Here is a 17,646-nt window from a genome sequence, read left to right on the forward strand (position 1 = left end):
TCTTCCTACCAAATACTCCGTGATTTGCATGATCGTGGGCTCGGCACTACTTCGTACGGTACTTGCATACAAGATGATTCGATGATTCCCACGTCAGCGTCTGCACAGTAGAGCGAACCATGTGGGCATCTACTACTGTGTCGGTACAAGCAAGTTAGTTACCAATTCGGTGCCCAGAAACCTAATGCCCGGACGTCGGCAGCCTCCTGCGGTACTTGCAAAGGTACCAACTAGTTACCTTACTCCCTGGTAAGATCTCCACAATTTCTGTTCGTCTGGTGAACGACGACCCGCGAGCGCTTCGCCCCGCAAACAGGGCGTTGTGCGTAAGGTCTTCGACTTACGTAGTACTCTGGTAGGTGGGCATCCAGGCGAACTAACAAGCAGCTACTGGAGTCGATGCGTTTCCCAACAGTCGTCGCCCACCCGCTCTGAGGACACGATCAAGCGAAGGAGACCCTAGTTGTCACACTGAATTCAGGGAAGAATTCGAAAAAGGGGGCTTGAGTTCGATGCCGTTGCCCCGCCTTCCAGATGCAGCAGGCGGTGGGGTCACCCTGGAAATTTGGTTGCGAACCGCTCATCGAAGAGAACGGATCGTACTGCCTAATACTGCGAATGTTATGTCCATATATCGCACATTCAACTAGATTAGCCATACCAAGTAGTTTTATGCTTGCAACGTCATGACTTCATTCTTGTGTCAGGATCGTTCGTTCAAGGTCTCGAACCTCGACACAACGCGTCCTCTTGGTCGTACCGGGGTCTTTTCGAAGAATGCTGCAACCTCTGTTGAATTCTGCTGTCCAGTTTTTCTATATAAATAGCTTCGCTGTGTTTGACGCAAGTCCGTCGGCGTTGTGCCCCTGGCAGCGGACAGGGGCCGGCTCTACCAATAGACGAGAAAACTAGCACCCACCTTGGGCCGGCACGATTTATCGCTTTACTTGGCAATGGCAGACGGGCGGGCGGTGAATAGCGATGGCTTCGTGGCACCAGCAGCTGGAAGGATGCGGAAGTTAACTCCGTAGGATGTGTTCTCATATGTTCTCATATGGATATGCACGAGGGTGTCTACCGAGTTGACGCCCGGTCGGTGGTCAGCAACCACACCGACGGACTCTCCGCCCGGCTACCTGGCCAGCTCGGGGACGCTGAGGCCAACACCACTGCTTGGACGGACTCGGCCGAGATGAGCTTAAAAGCACTTACAACCTCTCAGTTTCCCCTCTCATGAGGCCGAAGTACCTAGAACGCTGTTTGGTGGAAGTGTAGGGCTGGCACCATAACCAATCCATTGGCTAATACTTGTTCAGAAGGCAATTGAAATGCAGCTGCTATTTGTACTGCATTTCGGACAAAGAAGGTCTTACAAGCAGTCATGTGCCGATAAAAGGCAATGTAGCCGACACTACTTGGAAAGCAGGTAAAACGTGATGGCTAGCCTACTAACGTTATAGCCATTGTGGGATCGGTGTTGAGGATGCCCTCGTCGCCAGCCATAATTCCATTAGAGCCTTCGAGTCAGAGTGGTAACGGGTCTGGTAGGCTTGCTGTGCCAGCGCCCGTCGCCGTAGCTGTTCAATTCAAAGAAACCAAGACACGATTGTAACCAAGGATGTAAATTTGAGTCATGTAATAGGCAAGCATTTTGTACCTCACCCTGCGAACATCTGAAGCCCTTCGAGTCCCGATGGTTGATAGCTTCATGGTGGAACCCATTTGGCGGGTTTGTACCGGAAGGCCGCTGCTGCGGAGAGAGCTGGCTTGCAGAGCCGGGTCAGGCGTTAAGTAAGGCGCCGTGGCGCGCTCTTTTTTTTTTTCGCGCACAAGCAGTGGAAGCTCCCCAAGATCTAGAACTTCGGCTTTGCCGCCTCACACCCTTTGCGTGGAGCTCCATTCAATGCACTTTTGGCCCCTTTTCCTTTTTGTCTGTGCCCGCTTAGACACGATCCTGCTTCCGAAATCTGGAATGGTGCCGTGCGGCGTAAACTTCTAAGCCCGGCGACAACACTGTATTACACAGTGTGCACCTGATGGCCCGCCTCGTCGCAAATCGCGAAGCTACAAACGATGGAACGTGAGAGTAGGGTAAGCGAGGTATCGCCTGCTCCAGATGTCAGAACCCTTCTCAGAGGGCGGCTAATAAATATTGACTGCCTAAATTGATTCCACCAATATATGAAATGCGTATAGAGTGTACCAGACAGCTTGTTCTGTCATTTTGCGTCGTGAAAGCGGCAGAAGAGCTGGGGTAGGTGGGCAATTTTTGGACATGGCGGAAGAGGGGCTGGTTGATGCATGCTTGTTTACTAGAAGGGGCTTGGGGTTCTTTTGGCAGGGACAATGCTGCCCTGCTGTGTTTCTGCGAGGTTGCGTGTCTGCACGCATGAGAGCCACGCCTTTGGCGGACAAGCAGCGCCAAAGCGCCCCGTGAGCCTCGTGACAACAGCAGGGGCAGCCAAAACATGTATCCGCATGTTCCGATCAATTCCTGTAAGGTCCGCCACATTGCAAAACCAAGCTCAGGATGGTGTGCGTTGGCACGGCTGGTCTGGATTGAGAACTGGACCGCTGGCTCGAAGAGCACCTGAGGACAGGGAGGGGCTGAAGCAAGGAGCGCGCCAGCGACCAGCTTCGCCTGCTGGATTGGGCACCCTCTGCCTGATATGCAGCAGGGTTGCCTCCAGCCTGAAGACCAGGATGTGGCCACTTCGCACTGTACGAGCGGCGCCCTGTTAGCGCATGCGCACTGTGGAACACTTTCCTTGGCCACGGCAACGTGAGGTCGACGACTGGGTGCTTGCCGCCCCCCCTGCACGCATTTCTGGCTCGCGCCCTCTGCCCACACAGCCCAGGTTCCATTGTGCCTCAAAGTCGGGTTGGCGGCCCAAGACCCCCATTCTCACCAGTTCCCCTTCTCCCCTACTTTCCCTTCGAGTTCACTGCAAAACCTATCGTTCTCCGCCTTTCGCAACCACAAGAGCGAAGCAGGCTTACTCCGAAGGTAAAGTAGCACCCCGTTAATTTATGATCCTTTTTTATTGGAAGTTTTGATTTCGTCTAACCTTCACCGTAGGTTGTCTTGACCGTTTGCAGCGGGATTCCGGTTCTCGTTGCCACTCTCCTCCGGTCGGCATTTTAAATCCTCACCGACCGTTCTTGGGCAGCTTTCCCATTTCGCACACACATCACATCGAAAAAAAAAACCATTTTGCAGGTAAGCCCATCAGTCTACACGTTTCTTTTATTTGCCAAAAAGTCATATTTTCGTGTGCAATCAAGACCTCAACGCCGAGGACGCAGTACCTCGGCGAGGCGAGGAACTTGCAGTCACCGCCGCTCGGCTTTCGCCGCTCAAGCTCGAGGCGACATTTTGCCGTCATTCTATTTCAAACACGGCTTTCGCCGGTTTAGATTCATAACAAGGCTGACAATTTCCGCTCCAAGCAACTTCCACCTTTGACCTACGAATCAACGACGCGAGCCACGATCAGGGATATAAGAGACCAACGAAATCAATCCGGCAAAATGACGACGATGGTACGAACCCCTAATCATCATACTTGATACCTACCTGTACCACGCATCGTTGTTGATGCTGCCTTGGCAACATCACACCCGCTTCGCATCATGATGCGCGATGGAGGTGGTGACTGGCGGTGTGACGGCGAACCTCGCGTAGTTCCGTGATGTCTCGACTTACTAACGAATGGAAACACAGGATTTGCGCGTCGGGAACAAGTACCGGATCGGTCGCAAGATCGGTTCGGGCTCGTTTGGTGATATCTATCTCGGAACCAACATCATTTCTGGCGAGGAGATTGCCATCAAGCTTGAGAGTGTGAAGGCGAAGCACCCTCAGCTCGAGTATGAGGCTCGCGTCTACAAGTCGCTCGCTGGCGGCGTTGGCATCCCATTTGTTCGCTGGTTCGGCACCGAGTGCGACTATAACGCTATGGTCCTTGATCTCCTCGGCCCTAGCTTGGAGGACCTGTTCAACTTCTGCAACCGCAAGTTCTCGCTGAAGACGGTTTTGCTACTCGCCGATCAGTTGATCTCTCGAATCGAATACATCCACGCGAAGTCGTTCATTCACCGCGATATCAAGCCCGACAACTTCCTCATGGGTATCGGCAAGCGGGGCAACCAGGTCAACGTCATCGACTTTGGTCTTGCCAAGAAGTACCGCGACCCTAAAACGCACTTCCACATTCCGTACAGAGAGAACAAGAACCTGACGGGCACGGCTCGCTATGCTTCCATCAACACCCACCTCGGTGTTGAGCAGTCTCGTCGCGACGACATGGAGTCGCTGGGTTACGTGATGCTCTACTTCTGCCGCGGCTCGCTCCCTTGGCAGGGCCTGAAGGCTGCCACCAAGAAGCAGAAGTACGACCGCATCATGGAGAAGAAGATGACGACCCCCACCGACGTGCTCTGCCGTGGTTTCCCCAACGAGTTCGCCATCTACCTGAACTACACCCGGTCGCTCCGCTTCGACGACAAGCCTGACTACAGCTACCTGCGCAAGATCTTCCGCGACCTTTTTGTCCGCGAGGGCTTCCAGTACGACTACGTCTTTGACTGGACCGTCTACAAGTACCAGAAGAATGCGCAGGCCATCCAGCAGGCCGCCGGCAACGCTACCAACCAGCCTACTCAGGGCGATCCCAAAGATGCCCAGGCTGCCCGCAAGGATGCGCAGCAGGCGCTGCCTCGCGGAACCCGGAAGCAGATCACCGGCGAGACTCCGGACACCAACCGCGCCGTTGGCGGAAGCGACAGGATGTGAGTGACTTACCAAGCCTAGCCCAAAGCATTCCTAGTAAGGAATCATATTTCCTTCGTGTTTGGTGTGCTCGTTGACGCTGGCCGGAGGAACAATGCTGACATGGCATGCTGACGCTCAGTTTGCGATAATAGGCTGCGCTCAGCTGCAAAGGCTCAGGGCGCTGGCTATGCTTCCAAACAGTACCGGCCCATGGACTGAAACACAGAACGGCGATTGGCTGCACGCCTCCTTTTGGGCTGTTTGAGTTCCGTTTTCTTGTTGACTGGCTGGGCGCGGACCCTTGGCGGGTTTTCGCCACGATCATCCGGGCTCTGCGCAGAAGCACTTGTGCTCTGCCGCGACTGGATCAGCATCGATAGCAGATACACGACCCCCAGTACCAGCATACCGGGACTGCTTTTTTACCCCCGAATTTTCCTTCGACATCTCATCGGTTCATGGCCTTTATTTTGCTCGGACGACCTCTGGCCCGGCGTGTTGTCGGATGGTTCTGGCTTTGGCCAGCCTCCTGACTCGCTGTCCGGATCAGGATCTACCGAACGGCATGTCCGGCACTCTGATCGGCTCGGGGTGCCGTCTAGGGGGAAGGGGCAGCCGTCGTTTGCGGCAGTGTTACGTCAAGCAGCGTTGCAGGGTTGAGGAGAAGAGTCCTTGATGCGACGTCGACTGTGCGGAGCAGTCGCCTTGGGGTCTCGTCGCTGGAACCTTGCAAATTCCACCTTTACACAGGACGCTCTGCTCATATCTCCCTTGTGCTTTTTTTTTTCGTTTTTTTATTTATTTTTATTTTTCGGTCTTGCTTTTTTTTCTTTTCCGTTCACTGCATTTTGTCGCCGCACCGGGATTCGCTTGTGGGGAGGCAACAGGGGACGAAGCGATTCCTGGGATGAACGGCGATGATAATTGTCAGTCTTGATCACCAGGTTATGGCGCCAAAGACGGATACTGGTCTTTAAGGAAGAATGAGGCGCCATAAGGTGGGGGACCGGTTGCCGGAACGTACGGAGCACTACGACTGCTATTCGACATTGGGTGAGCCGTTGAGTTGGGATTGGCTGATGGTAGAAGGCGACTTGGAGGGCGGGCTCTTCCGGTGGCAGCCCGAAAGCATGGTACCCAGCCATCCGATGGTTCGTGGTTTCGCAACGGCGTTTGCAGTTGTGACAAGCTGGGACATGCTCCGCTCGTTCAGGGCGACTGGTGGCATTTTGGACCGAGGAAGCCGGGGGTTGAGTGAGACTTGTGTCTGCCCCAGAGCCCAGGTTGTCAACTCGCGGCGGATGGGTCTAGATTGCTGCTGATAGTGCACGCCGGGTAGTCTCGTTAATTTCAGTTTGGTTTTGATTTTTACGTCTGTGTCTGTGTCCCATACAACGATGAATGCCGGAACGGGACGGTGTGCCATGGTTCACTGCAAGGGAAGCAAGTGGCGCCGTGCTCAGCCTCCCATGACGCATAGGAAAAGTCGGTGTCTGGGGGCTGTACGGATTACAGACATTTAGACAAACAGGCAGACAATGCTGGGGACGTAATTAAGCCGGCCTCTTCATGCCCAGGCGGGCGGTCCGGGCGACCTCTTTGGTAGGCATCAACAGGCAGGAGTTGTATAAAATGACAGCGGCTGCCCGTGAGTGGACCAAGAGTTTGACGGAAGCTCCCTACTACACTAAATACATTTTAACTAGCAAGTAGAGGTTGTTCGGCCAGTCGCTCTGTCACCGCCTGCCTAGCTATTTTTTCTCTGCATTCAGCCTCTGTCGCTCCTCCCCCGCGTTGCGTTGGCACGAGCACCCCTGCCGCGGACTGACTTTGGGGGAAACCGGGTCATTTAATTATACGGATTACATACGGAGTAACCCCAGCCACCATTCGACTACTAACACTTACAATACATGTCGATAGGTCTCGTGACCGAGTCGCCCGAGAAGGTCCACAACCGCTGCCGTAGCCATGGCGCCGTCCACGCTCGACCTCTTTATCCTCACCTTCAACTGCGCTAAGAATCTGATCAACCCGCCCATCTTCGCCGCGCATCTCCATGGCGCGCTGTCGCAGAACGCGACGGGTCTGCCGGACCTGGTTGTCTTGTAAGTTTTTACAAAATTTCCCCTGCAAGGAAACACCAGGTCTGGTGTCCCACGGATCAGACGGGATGGGATTGCGACGGAAAACATGGGACGCAAGGCGCTCCGGAGCCCGAGCCCGTCCCCGAGGGAAGAAGAGAGGGATGGGTTGGGGAGAGCCGGGGGGGAGGGGGGAAACTCATTCCTCGTTCCTCTTTCCTCGTTGTCGGTGACTGGGGCGCATGTTCATTGCTTACAATCTCTCTTTTTTTTCTCTCTCTTCGTCTTGTCGCGTCGACAGCTCGCTCCAGGAGGTCGCGCCGCTCTCGTACGCCTTCGCCGGCTCCTACTTTCTGAATCCCTACTACGCCCGCTTCGGGGAAGCGCTCAACCTCGCATCGGCGAAACTGCTCGCAGCAACAACAACAACACCAACAACACCAACAAGAGCAACAACAACCACCGACGGCCGCGACGAGGATGCGGGGCCCAGCTCACCGCCGCCATACACGCTCGTGCGTGCCAAGAACGTCGGGATGACGGCCATCCTGCTGTACGCGCGCGACCCGGCCTCGATACAGAAGTTGGAGGAGGCTGAGTGCGGCTTCGGCGCGGCAGATATGGGTAACAAGGGTGCCGTCGGGCTAAGGGTGACGTGGAGCGGGCGGCAGCAGCAGGACGAACAGCAAGACGAGCAGCACGAGCGGGGCAGCACGACGACGACGACGACGAAGACGACGACAACCACAACGACTACGGAGCTCACCTTTGTGGCCGCCCACCTCGCGGCCATGGAATGGAACCTCAAGAAGCGCAACGCCAACTGGCGCAGCATCGTCGCCGGCCTGACCTTTGCCAACCCACGGTCCATCCTCCCGGGCTTCTTCCCGCCCAGCCGCGCCGGCCCGAACCCGGACCGCTCCGGCGCCGGCGACATCGCACCGCCCCGCCTACCCACGGGCGACAGTCCCGATCCCAGCGAAGAGGAGCCCGAGGAAGGTGAGGAAGAAGGAGGAGGAGGAGCAGAAGGAGCAGAAGGGGCAGATACCCGCCCGCTCCTCCCCCATGACCCGTCGCGCGACCCGGTCACCCTCGCGGCCCTGCAGCAGATCTCCATCTACAAGCCGTCGTCGCACCTCTTCGTCGCCGGGGACCTCAACTACCGCATCGCCTCCACCACCCCGCCGCCCCTCGCCGCCTTCCCCTCCTTCGACCCGGCCTCGGAGCACCACTTCGCCGCCTTCCTCGCGCGCGACCAGCTCACCCGCGAGCGCCTCGCCGGCCGCACCCTGCACGGCCTGTCCGAGGCCCCCATCGCGTTCGGGCCGACCTACAAGTTCGACGTCCTCCCCCCCGACGAGAACGACCAGGCGAGCGGCAGCGTCGGCGCCGGCGGCGGCCGAGAAGTCACGGGGCCGGGAGAGGTGCGCTGGCGGTTCGCGCCCCACCGCTGGCCCGGGTGGTGCGACCGCGTGCTGTACCTGGACGTGCCGCGGCGGCCAGCAACCCCCGGCAGTGGCAGCAGTGGCGACGGCGACGTGGTGGAGAATCGAGAACAGCCGAAACAGCAGCAGCAGCAGCAGCAGCAGCAGCAGACCGGGGTCGAGGTGCGCGCGTACGACGCGCTCCCCGTGATGGAGACGAGCGACCACCGCGCCGTCTACTTCCGCGCCACGGTGCCCGTGCTCGGGGAGGACGAGATGAGGTCCCGCCTGGACGCTGCTGCTGCTGCTGCTGCTGCTGCTGCTGCTGCTGCTTCCTCCTACTCGTCCTCGTCCTCCGCGGCCGCAGCGGTGGTGACTGCGGTAGATCCCCGGCTGAAGATGCCCGTGCCGGTGGACGTGCACGCGTGGGAGAGGCGGGCGGCCGCGAGGAGAAAGGAGATGGTTGTCGGCTGGACGGGCCTCCTGTGGGGCACGCGCGAGGGCGCCGTCGCGCTGGCTACGGTGCTGGCGCTCGGGGTCGGCAGTTGGTGGCTGACGCGGGTGTGGTGGTGAGTGATGACGGACGGACGCACTCAAGACAAGACAGAACTGGGTGTGTGTGTGTGTGTGTGTGTGTGTGTGTGTGGGTACACCGAGTGCGCGAATTGGATGGACAGATAAACATGGTTACGGCAGCACTTCATATGTCGTCTGTCTTCTTGTACGTCTCCTTCGTAGTGTGGTTTGTGTAAAGAGAGGGGCCCGAGAGGGGGAGAAGGGGGTAGAGGAGGCTCGTTGATAGATCCGGATACCATTATACCCATGATATACTCGGATTTTTTTTTCCTCCCTGTACCGACGGGGAAGCATGCCGTTTCAAAACATTGTCCCTCATCTCTTGTTCTTTGGTCTATGGTCCCGCCCCTGACCGATGTGTGCTACTCTTCGACTGTGGGCATCATGAGAAATTCCCCGTTCTCAAGCAAAAGGCAGGTTTGAGCTTGGTTCGAAACGGAATACAAACAAGATGCAATGAACGTTACAAATAGGTCCACCAAGGTCTGCACTTCCGAGGTGTATATGGCAACTCGGTCTCTTTTCGCCGTGTTAAGATAGGCTAAAACGGTTTTCCTCGGTCTTCATTTATGGGCATCACCAACGTCGCTGCCATCAATAAACACGATCCGCTCTCGACTCCAGACCTTGAGTCATAACGCTATCATTAGAATAATACACGGCACTGCCTGGATCAACCCTGTCTGACCCTGTCCTGTGTTACAACTGCCCATTGTTTGTACCGCATGCACATAGTTGTATGCTCCACCCAGCAAACCCGAAACGCCAACCACCCGTCTCCCATGACAACACAAAAATGCCTCCCACTCTGTGTCTTCTGCTGGAGAGGTAAGAATATTAACGAGACAGCGTCCCCAGGACCGTCCCTATAGTCTCTCGGAATCATGCCATTCCTCTGCGCATGCTCTACACTTCCGCTGCCGAAACCAGCGCGCCTCCACCATCTTCCTGGCCCGGTATTTCGCACTCGAGACCCCAAGAAAAAAAAAGAAGAAGAAGAGAGACATGAAGGCGAGGCACCAAAACTAGAGAGATAGCCAGGTGCACGCTACCGCCGTCTCTGGACCTTCTCTTCCCCAATCTTTGAATCCATTCTAAAAGTCCTTGAAATACTCGTCGTACTGCTTCGCCATCTCATCGGTGTACTCGTCTCGGGTCGCGTCCTCCTCCGGGTAAATGTCGAAACATTGGGCATCACCCGGATACCTAATGGGGGGGATGATGGGCCCCCGGTGGCGCTTTTGGTAGACAGCGTCCCAGTCGACGCCCGCAAAGAAAGGGTGAGCCTTGACTTTTGCGGCGCCGCCCGAGATATTGCCAAGGCGGCGGGAGCGGTCGACGGTGCAGAACTGGCGAATAATGTCCTTTGCCGCGTCGCTTATGGGCGGTTCCTGGGGGAAAACAACCGGTTTTTCGACGATCCTGCTCTCGGGTTAGACAGACCGGGAGAAACGAAGCGGGGCGTGAAGGGGGAATGAGGTTGAGACGGCAGAAACACATACTGCTTGTAGATCTCGATCGGGTTCTGATGCCAGAACGGAGGGTACCCCGTCAGGAACTCGTAGATCAAGATTCCCAACGCCCACCAGTCCACCGCGGTGGTGTGGCCCTTGTTGTGGATGACCTCTGGCGCGAGATACTCAGGTGTGCCGCACAGAGTGTAGGTTTCTTCCGGGTGGCCGGACTCGTTATTCCCCAGCCGCTTGGCGAAACCAAAGTCAACCAGTTTGATGTGGCCGTCAGCATCCAGCAGCAGGTTCTCTGGCTTCATGTCCCGGTATGCTATCCCTCCTTGTTGTTCGTGCAGGTGCTCGAGAATCAGCACAATCTCGGCGGCGTAGAACCGGGCCATGTCTTCGTCGAACCGGCGATACTTGCGGAGGTAAGTGAAGAGCTCGCCGCCGGGCACGTAGTCGAGGAGAATGTAGAGGAAGTCGTGGTCCGAAAACGACGTCACGAAATTGGTAATGAACGGATGCCCTCGTACATCGGCCAGGATCTGTCGCTCGTGGCGCACATGGTCGATCTGCTTCAGTTTGATCACTGCGACGCGACGGGTCAGTACCGACTGCGCTGCCGCTCTAGGCCGACTAGGGGGGACAGCTCACCGTCGGTCTTGCGGAGTATCTTGAGGGCAAACACCTTGCTGCGATCAACTTCGGTGCCGTGGGACGGCCGGACGAGGCAAACACGGGCAAAGGTGCCTGGCGACGGGTGTAAGTGATCATGTCCTTCCACCCGGCGAGGAAGGCTGAGCAAGTGCCGAATCGCATGTTATTATGGACATACCTGTCCCTAATGTCCGAACCTTGACCAGATCGTTCACAGACAATTTCCTAGACGTCACATCGAAGGGCTTGTCGTCGATTTCCCTCGGCGGTGGTTGCGGTTGCTGCTGCCCGTTGCCGGCGGCCCTCAGGGCAGCTGCTTGCAGGGGATGGAGCCCGGACGGTATCGCCTGAGAATGCGCGACCGTGGCTGCCATTGCATGTATGGATGTGGCAGAGGCTTGGCCGAGCGGCTGCTTGTAGGTGAGTCGCGTATGAGGGACCTTGGTTCTAAGCGGCAAGCTGGGCCTTCTTGAAGCTCTATTCGGAATGCGGTGATTCAACGTTCGGGAGGTGTGTAGGTTGCCGCTGCCGGGTGATTGCGGGGGCAAGCAGAGGAGTTGAATGGTTGGTCGCAAGGAGGAAGGGGAGGGGCCGCGCAGATCGACCCCGCAGGCTCGGGGAGGAGTATAACTCGAGAGACGTGGAGGGAAGGCGATCGAAGAGTTCCAGAGGAGAGGGGGAGGGGGGGTTAGAGCTGTAAGATTGGGGATCGGAATCGAGGAGTCCAGCCCCCGAGAGTGGCGTTTACCGAGGCCCGGTGGAGTGTTAACAAGAAGGCTACGGCTCGCGCCGGAATGGACAATGGATGATGAACAATTGGATGAATTGGGCGGAATCCACTGTTGTACTCGAGTCGGCCCGCGACCTGGGGACTCGCGGGGTTTAACAACGTGGGGCAGGGGACAGGGGTGGGGGGTTTGAGGAAGGCGATCGGAGGCGCTGGGGCTCGCAGGAGGAAGTGAGGGATGACGTTGGCGTTGCAGGACGGCGGGACCCTCAAATGTCGCCAAATCCCGGAAGCGATCGCTGGGGGGACCCGGTGAAGCCTGAGGAACAAGCTGGAAAGGAGACGTCAACAGACAGCAAATCAGGAAAAAAGAAGAGCGGCCCGTGAGATGCACAGGTAATTACTCGCTAGTCTTGGGTGGTTACCGAGGCCGAGCGATGCCGGCCCAGAGCTTTACTTGCGTTGGTTTAATCTCTCAAGAGGGCAAGTACCAACAAGCCGGAAAGCTGCGACTCGCAGCAGATGCCGCACTGCCGCCCAGCCGATGGCGCCGTGACGACGCTGTCATTGAAGCAATCTGCCCGAAACGGCGCCCGGGCCGGTCTCCTTGGTGGACCCCATGCATTTTGGTCGAGGCCGGAAATGAGGGAGGTAACTCGAGGGATGCGAGGCATGGAATGTCAGACTCCTTAGTGCCTGTAGCGAAGAAGTGAAACGAACATGGCAACCACGGAATACAACTTGAGGCGCGAGGCCAATTTTGATGGATGCACACGAGGCATGCATATAACTATGTACAAACACTTGTAGGTACGGAGTACATTACATGCACTTAGCAAGTACAGATTACTCCGTTGTTATATATAGTTATGTACCTCCATGCCGCCTACCCCTACTGGATATGGTGGGGAACAGCAAAATATCCGCACCGAGTTCCCTACACCACCTACCTACAACACTCCTACGTTACCTTATTTAACTAGTACCTACGTATGATTTGTGGTGCGAAACAGGGATTAGATATGTTCTCGCTTCTCTAAGAAATTGGAGAGTAATCCGTACTGCCACCGCACTGCAATATCGATGCATGGCAAGAACGTGACGTTCTTCCCACTTTCTCCTGGCGGGTCTAAGCACCTTCCCTATTGCTCGCCTTCTAATACTTGTAACAAGCATGTTTGGCACCTGGCATCTCTGTGTTCCAATAAGTACCTTACCTAGCTCCATCGCATCCCAGCCAGGCTCAGTGGCTAAGTTCAACAGTTTCCAATGGGTGTTGCTCGTGTAGCTGGTTAGTACAGGGTTTCATGATGAATGGTGATGCAACTTAGCGACCTGATGGAGACACTAATGATTGGTCTCTTACCACTAACAGTACACTACGAGACTCCTCGAGGTGCCAGCGGCGAGGGTGCCGCAAGACCGCCCATCCACAAGCGGGTGGGGCGCTATCTTACCGTACTCCTAGTTGGAGCGCGGTAGGTGAGAGTGACCGAGAATGAAGAGTGGGTTCCAGAGTTGCCCTCGAGGTGCTGCCATGCGCTGTGACAGCTATGACAGCTTGGAGCGCGGGAGCTGGGGTCTAGACAGCGGGGCTCCACATTTGGCGGCGGCAGGCTGGCACTGGTGCTGTTTGGTGCCGGCAGCGCTGCCCGCTGCTGCCTTGTGGGCACAACACATCCGTTCTGGTCTCTGGTCCCCATCGGCACCTGTTTGTGGCCGCCCATCAACCATCTATCAGCCGCACGAAGGGGAACAGGGAAGGAAAGAAAAAGGGGGGGAAGAGAAAAAGATCGAGAGAGAGACAAAAAGAGAAGAAGCTGGGATTTGACACGATAACAGCGAGTCGTTGCCAAAGATTTAGGCGCCTAACTAGACCTTCACTCGTTGAGCACGCGCCGACTGCCCGAAGCATCCGAGTCCCTCTCCCGGTCCCTCCCCTCCGATACCCCGCCGCCGGGGGCTGCGACCAGAGACAGAGAGCGTCCGTGAATCAGCAGACACAGGATGTTGAATTTCTCGAGCTTCGTTCAAAAGGCGCAGCAGCTGTTGGAACCCGTGCAGGGCTTGAACCTCACCGAGTCCGACAAGAACCCGTCCAAGGCGTCGCTGTTTCAGAACCAGTTTCGGCTCCCCTCGTCCCAGCACCCGCTCTACGAGATCAACGCCGAGCTCACCATCCCGCCCACCAACGCTGCGCAAGGAGACAGAGACCGGGACCGAGGATACCAGTACGCCGGCAAGCTCCACCTCTCCGAGGCCTACCTCTCCTTCTCGACCACCCCCTCGAGCTTCCTGCAGTCGGCCACCGCCAGCACCTCTTCGATATTCACGGGACAGACGCACGGCGGCGGGCCGAGCGGCAATGGCTTCACCTTCCCCCTCTGCTCGATCCGGAGGGTAGAACGGTTACACAGTCCCAACTTCCAGGTAAGACAGAAAAGCAAACAACAAACACACAACAGCACCTGCTCCTCGCAGCTGTGCAGGTGGAGGCTGACGAATTCGCTTCCCTAGTTTGCCCTCTCAATAACCACGTGGAATGGCATAAGCCAAGAAGCGGCCAAGGAAAAGGACAAGAAGGACCTGAGGGAGCAGCGCGTGACGTTGCAGCTTGCCGGCAGCCGGCAAGCCTGCGAGCGGTTCTGTGACGGCCTCAAGAAGGGTTTGCGGGCTAATGTGGGAAATGTGGCCAAGCTGAAGAAGGTCACGGCCGAGTGCTACTCGGAATACCTCCTCCGGCCCGACGACAAGAAGAATGCGACGCCGCCAGACGCCGGCCTGGGCATGCTCTTCAAATACCCCGGCGACCCGAAGAAGCTGCGCGACCGAGCCAAGATGAGGTTATGGGCCGAATATCTGAGAGACAACGGCCGCAACGCCACGCTGATCCGCCAGCCTACCTTCCACAAGCTCATCAGGGTCGGCCTGCCAAACAGGCTAAGGGGCGAGATCTGGGAGCTGACCTCGGGCTCCCTCTATCTCAGGTTGGAGAACCCGACGCTCTACGCCGACACGCTGGCCAAGTTCTCCGGGCAGGAGTCGCTGGCCATCGACGAGATCGAGAAGGACCTCAACCGCAGCCTGCCCGAGTACCCGGGTTTTCAGAGCGAAGAGGGCATCGGCCGTCTCCGCCGGGTCCTCACGGCCTACAGCTGGCTGAACGCCGACGTCGGCTACTGCCAGGCTATGAACATCGTCGTTGCCGCACTGCTCATCTACATGTCGGAGGCCCAGGCCTTCTTCCTCCTCTCGGCCCTATGCGAGAGGCTGGTGCCCGGGTACTACTCGACTACCATGTACGGCACCCTCCTCGACCAGAAGGTGTTTGAATCCCTGGTGGAGAAGACAATGCCCGTCTTGTGGGACCACCTCGTTAAGAGCGACGTCCAGCTGTCTGTCGTCTCGCTTCCCTGGTTCCTCTCGCTCTACATCAACTCAATGCCCCTGGTGTTTGCCTTCCGAGTCCTCGACGTCTTCTTTGTCGAGGGCCCCAAGGTACTATTCCAAATCGGCTTGGCCATTCTCCGGATCAACGGGGAGGAGCTGCTGGACGCCTCCGACGACGGTGCCTTCATTTCGGTCCTCAAGTCCTACTTTTCCCGCCTGGATGAGTCCGCGCATCCAAAGTCGGAGAATCCGAAGCTGAGGGCCGTCACAAAGTTCCAGGAGCTCATGGTCGTGGCTTTCAAGGAGTTCTCGGGCATCACTCACAGCACCATCACCGACCTCCGCTTGAAGAACAAGGATGCGGTCCTGAGCAACATCGAGAACTTTGCCAAGCGCACAGCCATCAGGAACCTGGGGCCGGATAGTAAGCTGCTCAGCAACGATGAGCTAGGCGCGCTATACGACCGCTTCTACGGCATCCTGTACGAGCGACAGCAGCGCGACCGCATCATCAAGCAGGAGCAGGCAAGGCGTGCCAAAAACAGCCGGTCGCGCATCCCAGAAGCCGCTAGCGCGGGCAGCCACGGCATCGAGAAGGGGCGCGTCGGTCTCGGCCCGAGCACGAGCCTCATGGACTACGACGCCTTCCGCGAGTTTCTGGCCGGCATGTGTAAATGGGCCATCTCGGACTCGCCAACCACGCCCCAGCGGGACGCGTTCTCCGAGAAGGACAAGGGTGGTTTCTACGGCAGCTTCAGGCGCTCCGATGCGCTGCTGTCGCCATGGGGGGCGGGGCCCGAGCCGGCAGACCACGAGTTCGTCCAGAGGCTGTTCCGGAAGTGGGACACCGACTCGTCCTCGGCCCTCACCCTGCAGAAAGTCGTCTCCGGGCTGGCCCGGATCAAGGGGAAGCGCGACATCATGGGGGCCATCAACTACTTTTTCGAGCTCTACGACGATGACGGCGACGGCAAGGTCGACCGCGAAGGCATCCTGCGCATGTCGGAGGCCCTCCTCTTCCTCTCTCGCCGCGGGCTGGAAGGCACGCCGAGCCCGTCGGCCTCAACCGTGGCGCTCGGTGGCGACAGCATCAACGGCGCCCAGGGGGTCGTTGCCGGCCAGCCCGTGAGCGAACGATTTCTCGGCAGTGTTAGTGCCTTCATACGGAGATGCTTCGAGTATGCCGATCCGGACCATCCGAGAAATAAGGATGGCGCGGTGCAGGAGGTGCAACAACGGCTCGAGTCAACTCGGCAGGACGAAGCCGCCGATGAGGAGCTGGCAAATCCCGACGCATTCGCCATTGGCGATGACGACGACGAGGACGAGGACGACCTCCTCGCTATGGATTCTCCCGCCGGCAGCCCGAAAACGGCCGCCAAGAAGGCTGATAATGCGCCACCGGCGCTCCAGCTCAACTCGACGAGCCTGCCCCCAGACCAACAGGACCCGGACGCTCGCCGGCGCGTCTCCAAAGCCCAATCCGAGAAGGCTAACATAGCCCTGGACCCTTCCAACCCCCTCCACATCACTCTGCCTACCTTCCGCATGGTCGTCCTCGCCGACGAGCTCCTGGAACACTTCTTCGAGATTTCCTTCCCCGCCTCCTTCCACATCATCGAGGGCCTGCAGACCACGCCCACGAGCGCCTCGTCCCTAACCACCTTCTCCAGCCTGGGCATCGGGACCGGGCGCGCGGCCAGCGCAGCCGGGGGGGCCGGGCGCGGCCTGCGCGGCGTGCTGGACAACATCGTGACGGACGGCATGCGCGTCGCGGCCGAGGTCCGGCGGCGCATGGAGGAGGCGCAGAAAGAGCTGGAAAAGAACGCGCTGTCCGGCCAGCCGCAGCAGGGGCAGGGGCAGGCACAACAAGGGCAGGCGCAGCAGGCGCAGCGGGGTGGCGACGACGAGGACGACGACGAGGACGACGACGGCGGGTTCGACCGGGCGTCGACCCGCAGCGGCAAGAGCGGGACCGGCGGCGGCGGCGGCGGTGGCGCGTACCGCGGGGACCCGGAGCGCCGGAGCGTGAGGAGCTCGGATCGGGACCTGCTGACGGGTGCGGATGCCGAGGCGAGCGATGAGGCGCTTCTGCCGGGCGGAGCGGGCGGAGTCGGCGGGACGACGGCCGACGGCGGCGAGAGGAATAACGGGGGCGGTGCGGGGACGAGCGCCGACGTCGAGGCCGGTCCGAGCAAGGTCGTCGGGGTCGAGTTTGACGGCTAGGCGCTGTCGAAGCTCCCTGCGCGCGGACTATGGTTGGGGACGGGATAGTGGGGGGGGGGGGGACGGATGGCCGTGCTTCTTTTTCTCCTCTTCCTTTTTTCTTTACTCCCTCCGTTTTTCTCCCCTTGGTTTGAACATGGGTTGTCTTTGCTGGGGGTTGGCATCATCGTTGGTTGTAATTCACTCTCGACTCTGGCGTCAGGAGGGACGGGCATGGAGTCAGGAGCAGCGTGCATGGACAGGGAGGTGGTGTTTGTAAGTTGGACACTCGCCACCCCACTAAGGATCGAAATCGGCATCTTCTGATGTTTTCTGGTATTATTGGTGGTGGTCG

General features: G+C 58.0%; 5 protein-coding genes across 5 annotated transcripts; 3 read left to right on the forward strand and 2 right to left on the reverse strand.

Annotated features, from left to right (window-relative positions):
- The first annotated feature begins 3,466 nt into the window (after positions 1-3,466).
- Positions 3,467-5,000, forward strand: P884DRAFT_236279 (kinase-like domain-containing protein). The gene is made up of 2 exons (XM_069439983.1): positions 3,467-4,828; positions 4,914-5,000. Exon 1 carries the CDS (start codon positions 3,713-3,715, stop codon positions 4,793-4,795), a length of 1,083 nt encoding a protein of 360 aa, XP_069301143.1. The 5' UTR covers positions 3,467-3,712; the 3' UTR covers positions 4,796-4,828; positions 4,914-5,000.
- Positions 4,914-5,603, reverse strand: P884DRAFT_254875 (uncharacterized protein). Its single transcript, XM_069440932.1, has one exon. The coding sequence runs from the start codon at positions 5,179-5,181 to the stop codon at positions 4,960-4,962; it is 222 nt and encodes a 73-aa protein (XP_069301144.1). The 5' UTR covers positions 5,182-5,603; the 3' UTR covers positions 4,914-4,959.
- Positions 5,604-6,715: 1,112 nt separating this feature from the next.
- P884DRAFT_191805 (Endonuclease/exonuclease/phosphatase) lies at positions 6,716-8,855 on the forward strand (the record flags this gene model as incomplete). Its single annotated transcript, XM_069437617.1, has 3 exons — positions 6,716-6,882; positions 7,160-7,513; positions 7,571-8,855. Coding segments are annotated over 3 exons (1,806 nt in total), but the record flags the coding sequence as incomplete, so codon positions are not given.
- A 1,097-nt stretch (positions 8,856-9,952) lies between these two features.
- Positions 9,953-11,343, reverse strand: P884DRAFT_191715 (kinase-like domain-containing protein; the record flags this gene model as incomplete). Its single annotated transcript, XM_069437606.1, has 4 exons — positions 9,953-10,280; positions 10,361-10,901; positions 10,967-11,062; positions 11,148-11,343. The coding sequence occupies 4 exons, from the start codon at positions 11,341-11,343 to the stop codon at positions 9,953-9,955; spliced, it is 1,161 nt and encodes a 386-aa protein (XP_069301146.1).
- A 2,078-nt stretch (positions 11,344-13,421) lies between these two features.
- Positions 13,422-17,312, forward strand: P884DRAFT_326987 (uncharacterized protein; the record flags this gene model as incomplete). The annotated part of the gene is made up of 2 exons (XM_069445507.1): positions 13,422-14,126; positions 14,214-17,312. Exons 1-2 carry the CDS (start codon positions 13,704-13,706, stop codon positions 17,310-17,312), a joined length of 3,522 nt encoding a protein of 1,173 aa, XP_069301147.1. The 5' UTR covers positions 13,422-13,703.
- Positions 17,313-17,646: the final 334 nt, after the last annotated feature.

This window comes from Thermothelomyces heterothallicus (genome assembly GCF_042370625.1).
Source record: "Thermothelomyces heterothallicus CBS 202.75 unplaced genomic scaffold P884_scaffold_2, whole genome shotgun sequence".
NCBI lineage: Eukaryota > Fungi > Ascomycota > Sordariomycetes > Sordariales > Chaetomiaceae > Thermothelomyces > Thermothelomyces heterothallicus.

Excerpts from the sequence above, each read along its gene's own strand:
- P884DRAFT_236279 (XM_069439983.1), top strand. The coding sequence starts at position 3,713 with ATGGAAACACAGGATTTGCGCGTCGGGAACAAGTACCGGATCGGTCGC.
- P884DRAFT_254875 (XM_069440932.1), bottom strand. The coding sequence starts at position 5,181 with ATGCTGGTACTGGGGGTCGTGTATCTGCTATCGATGCTGATCCAGTCG.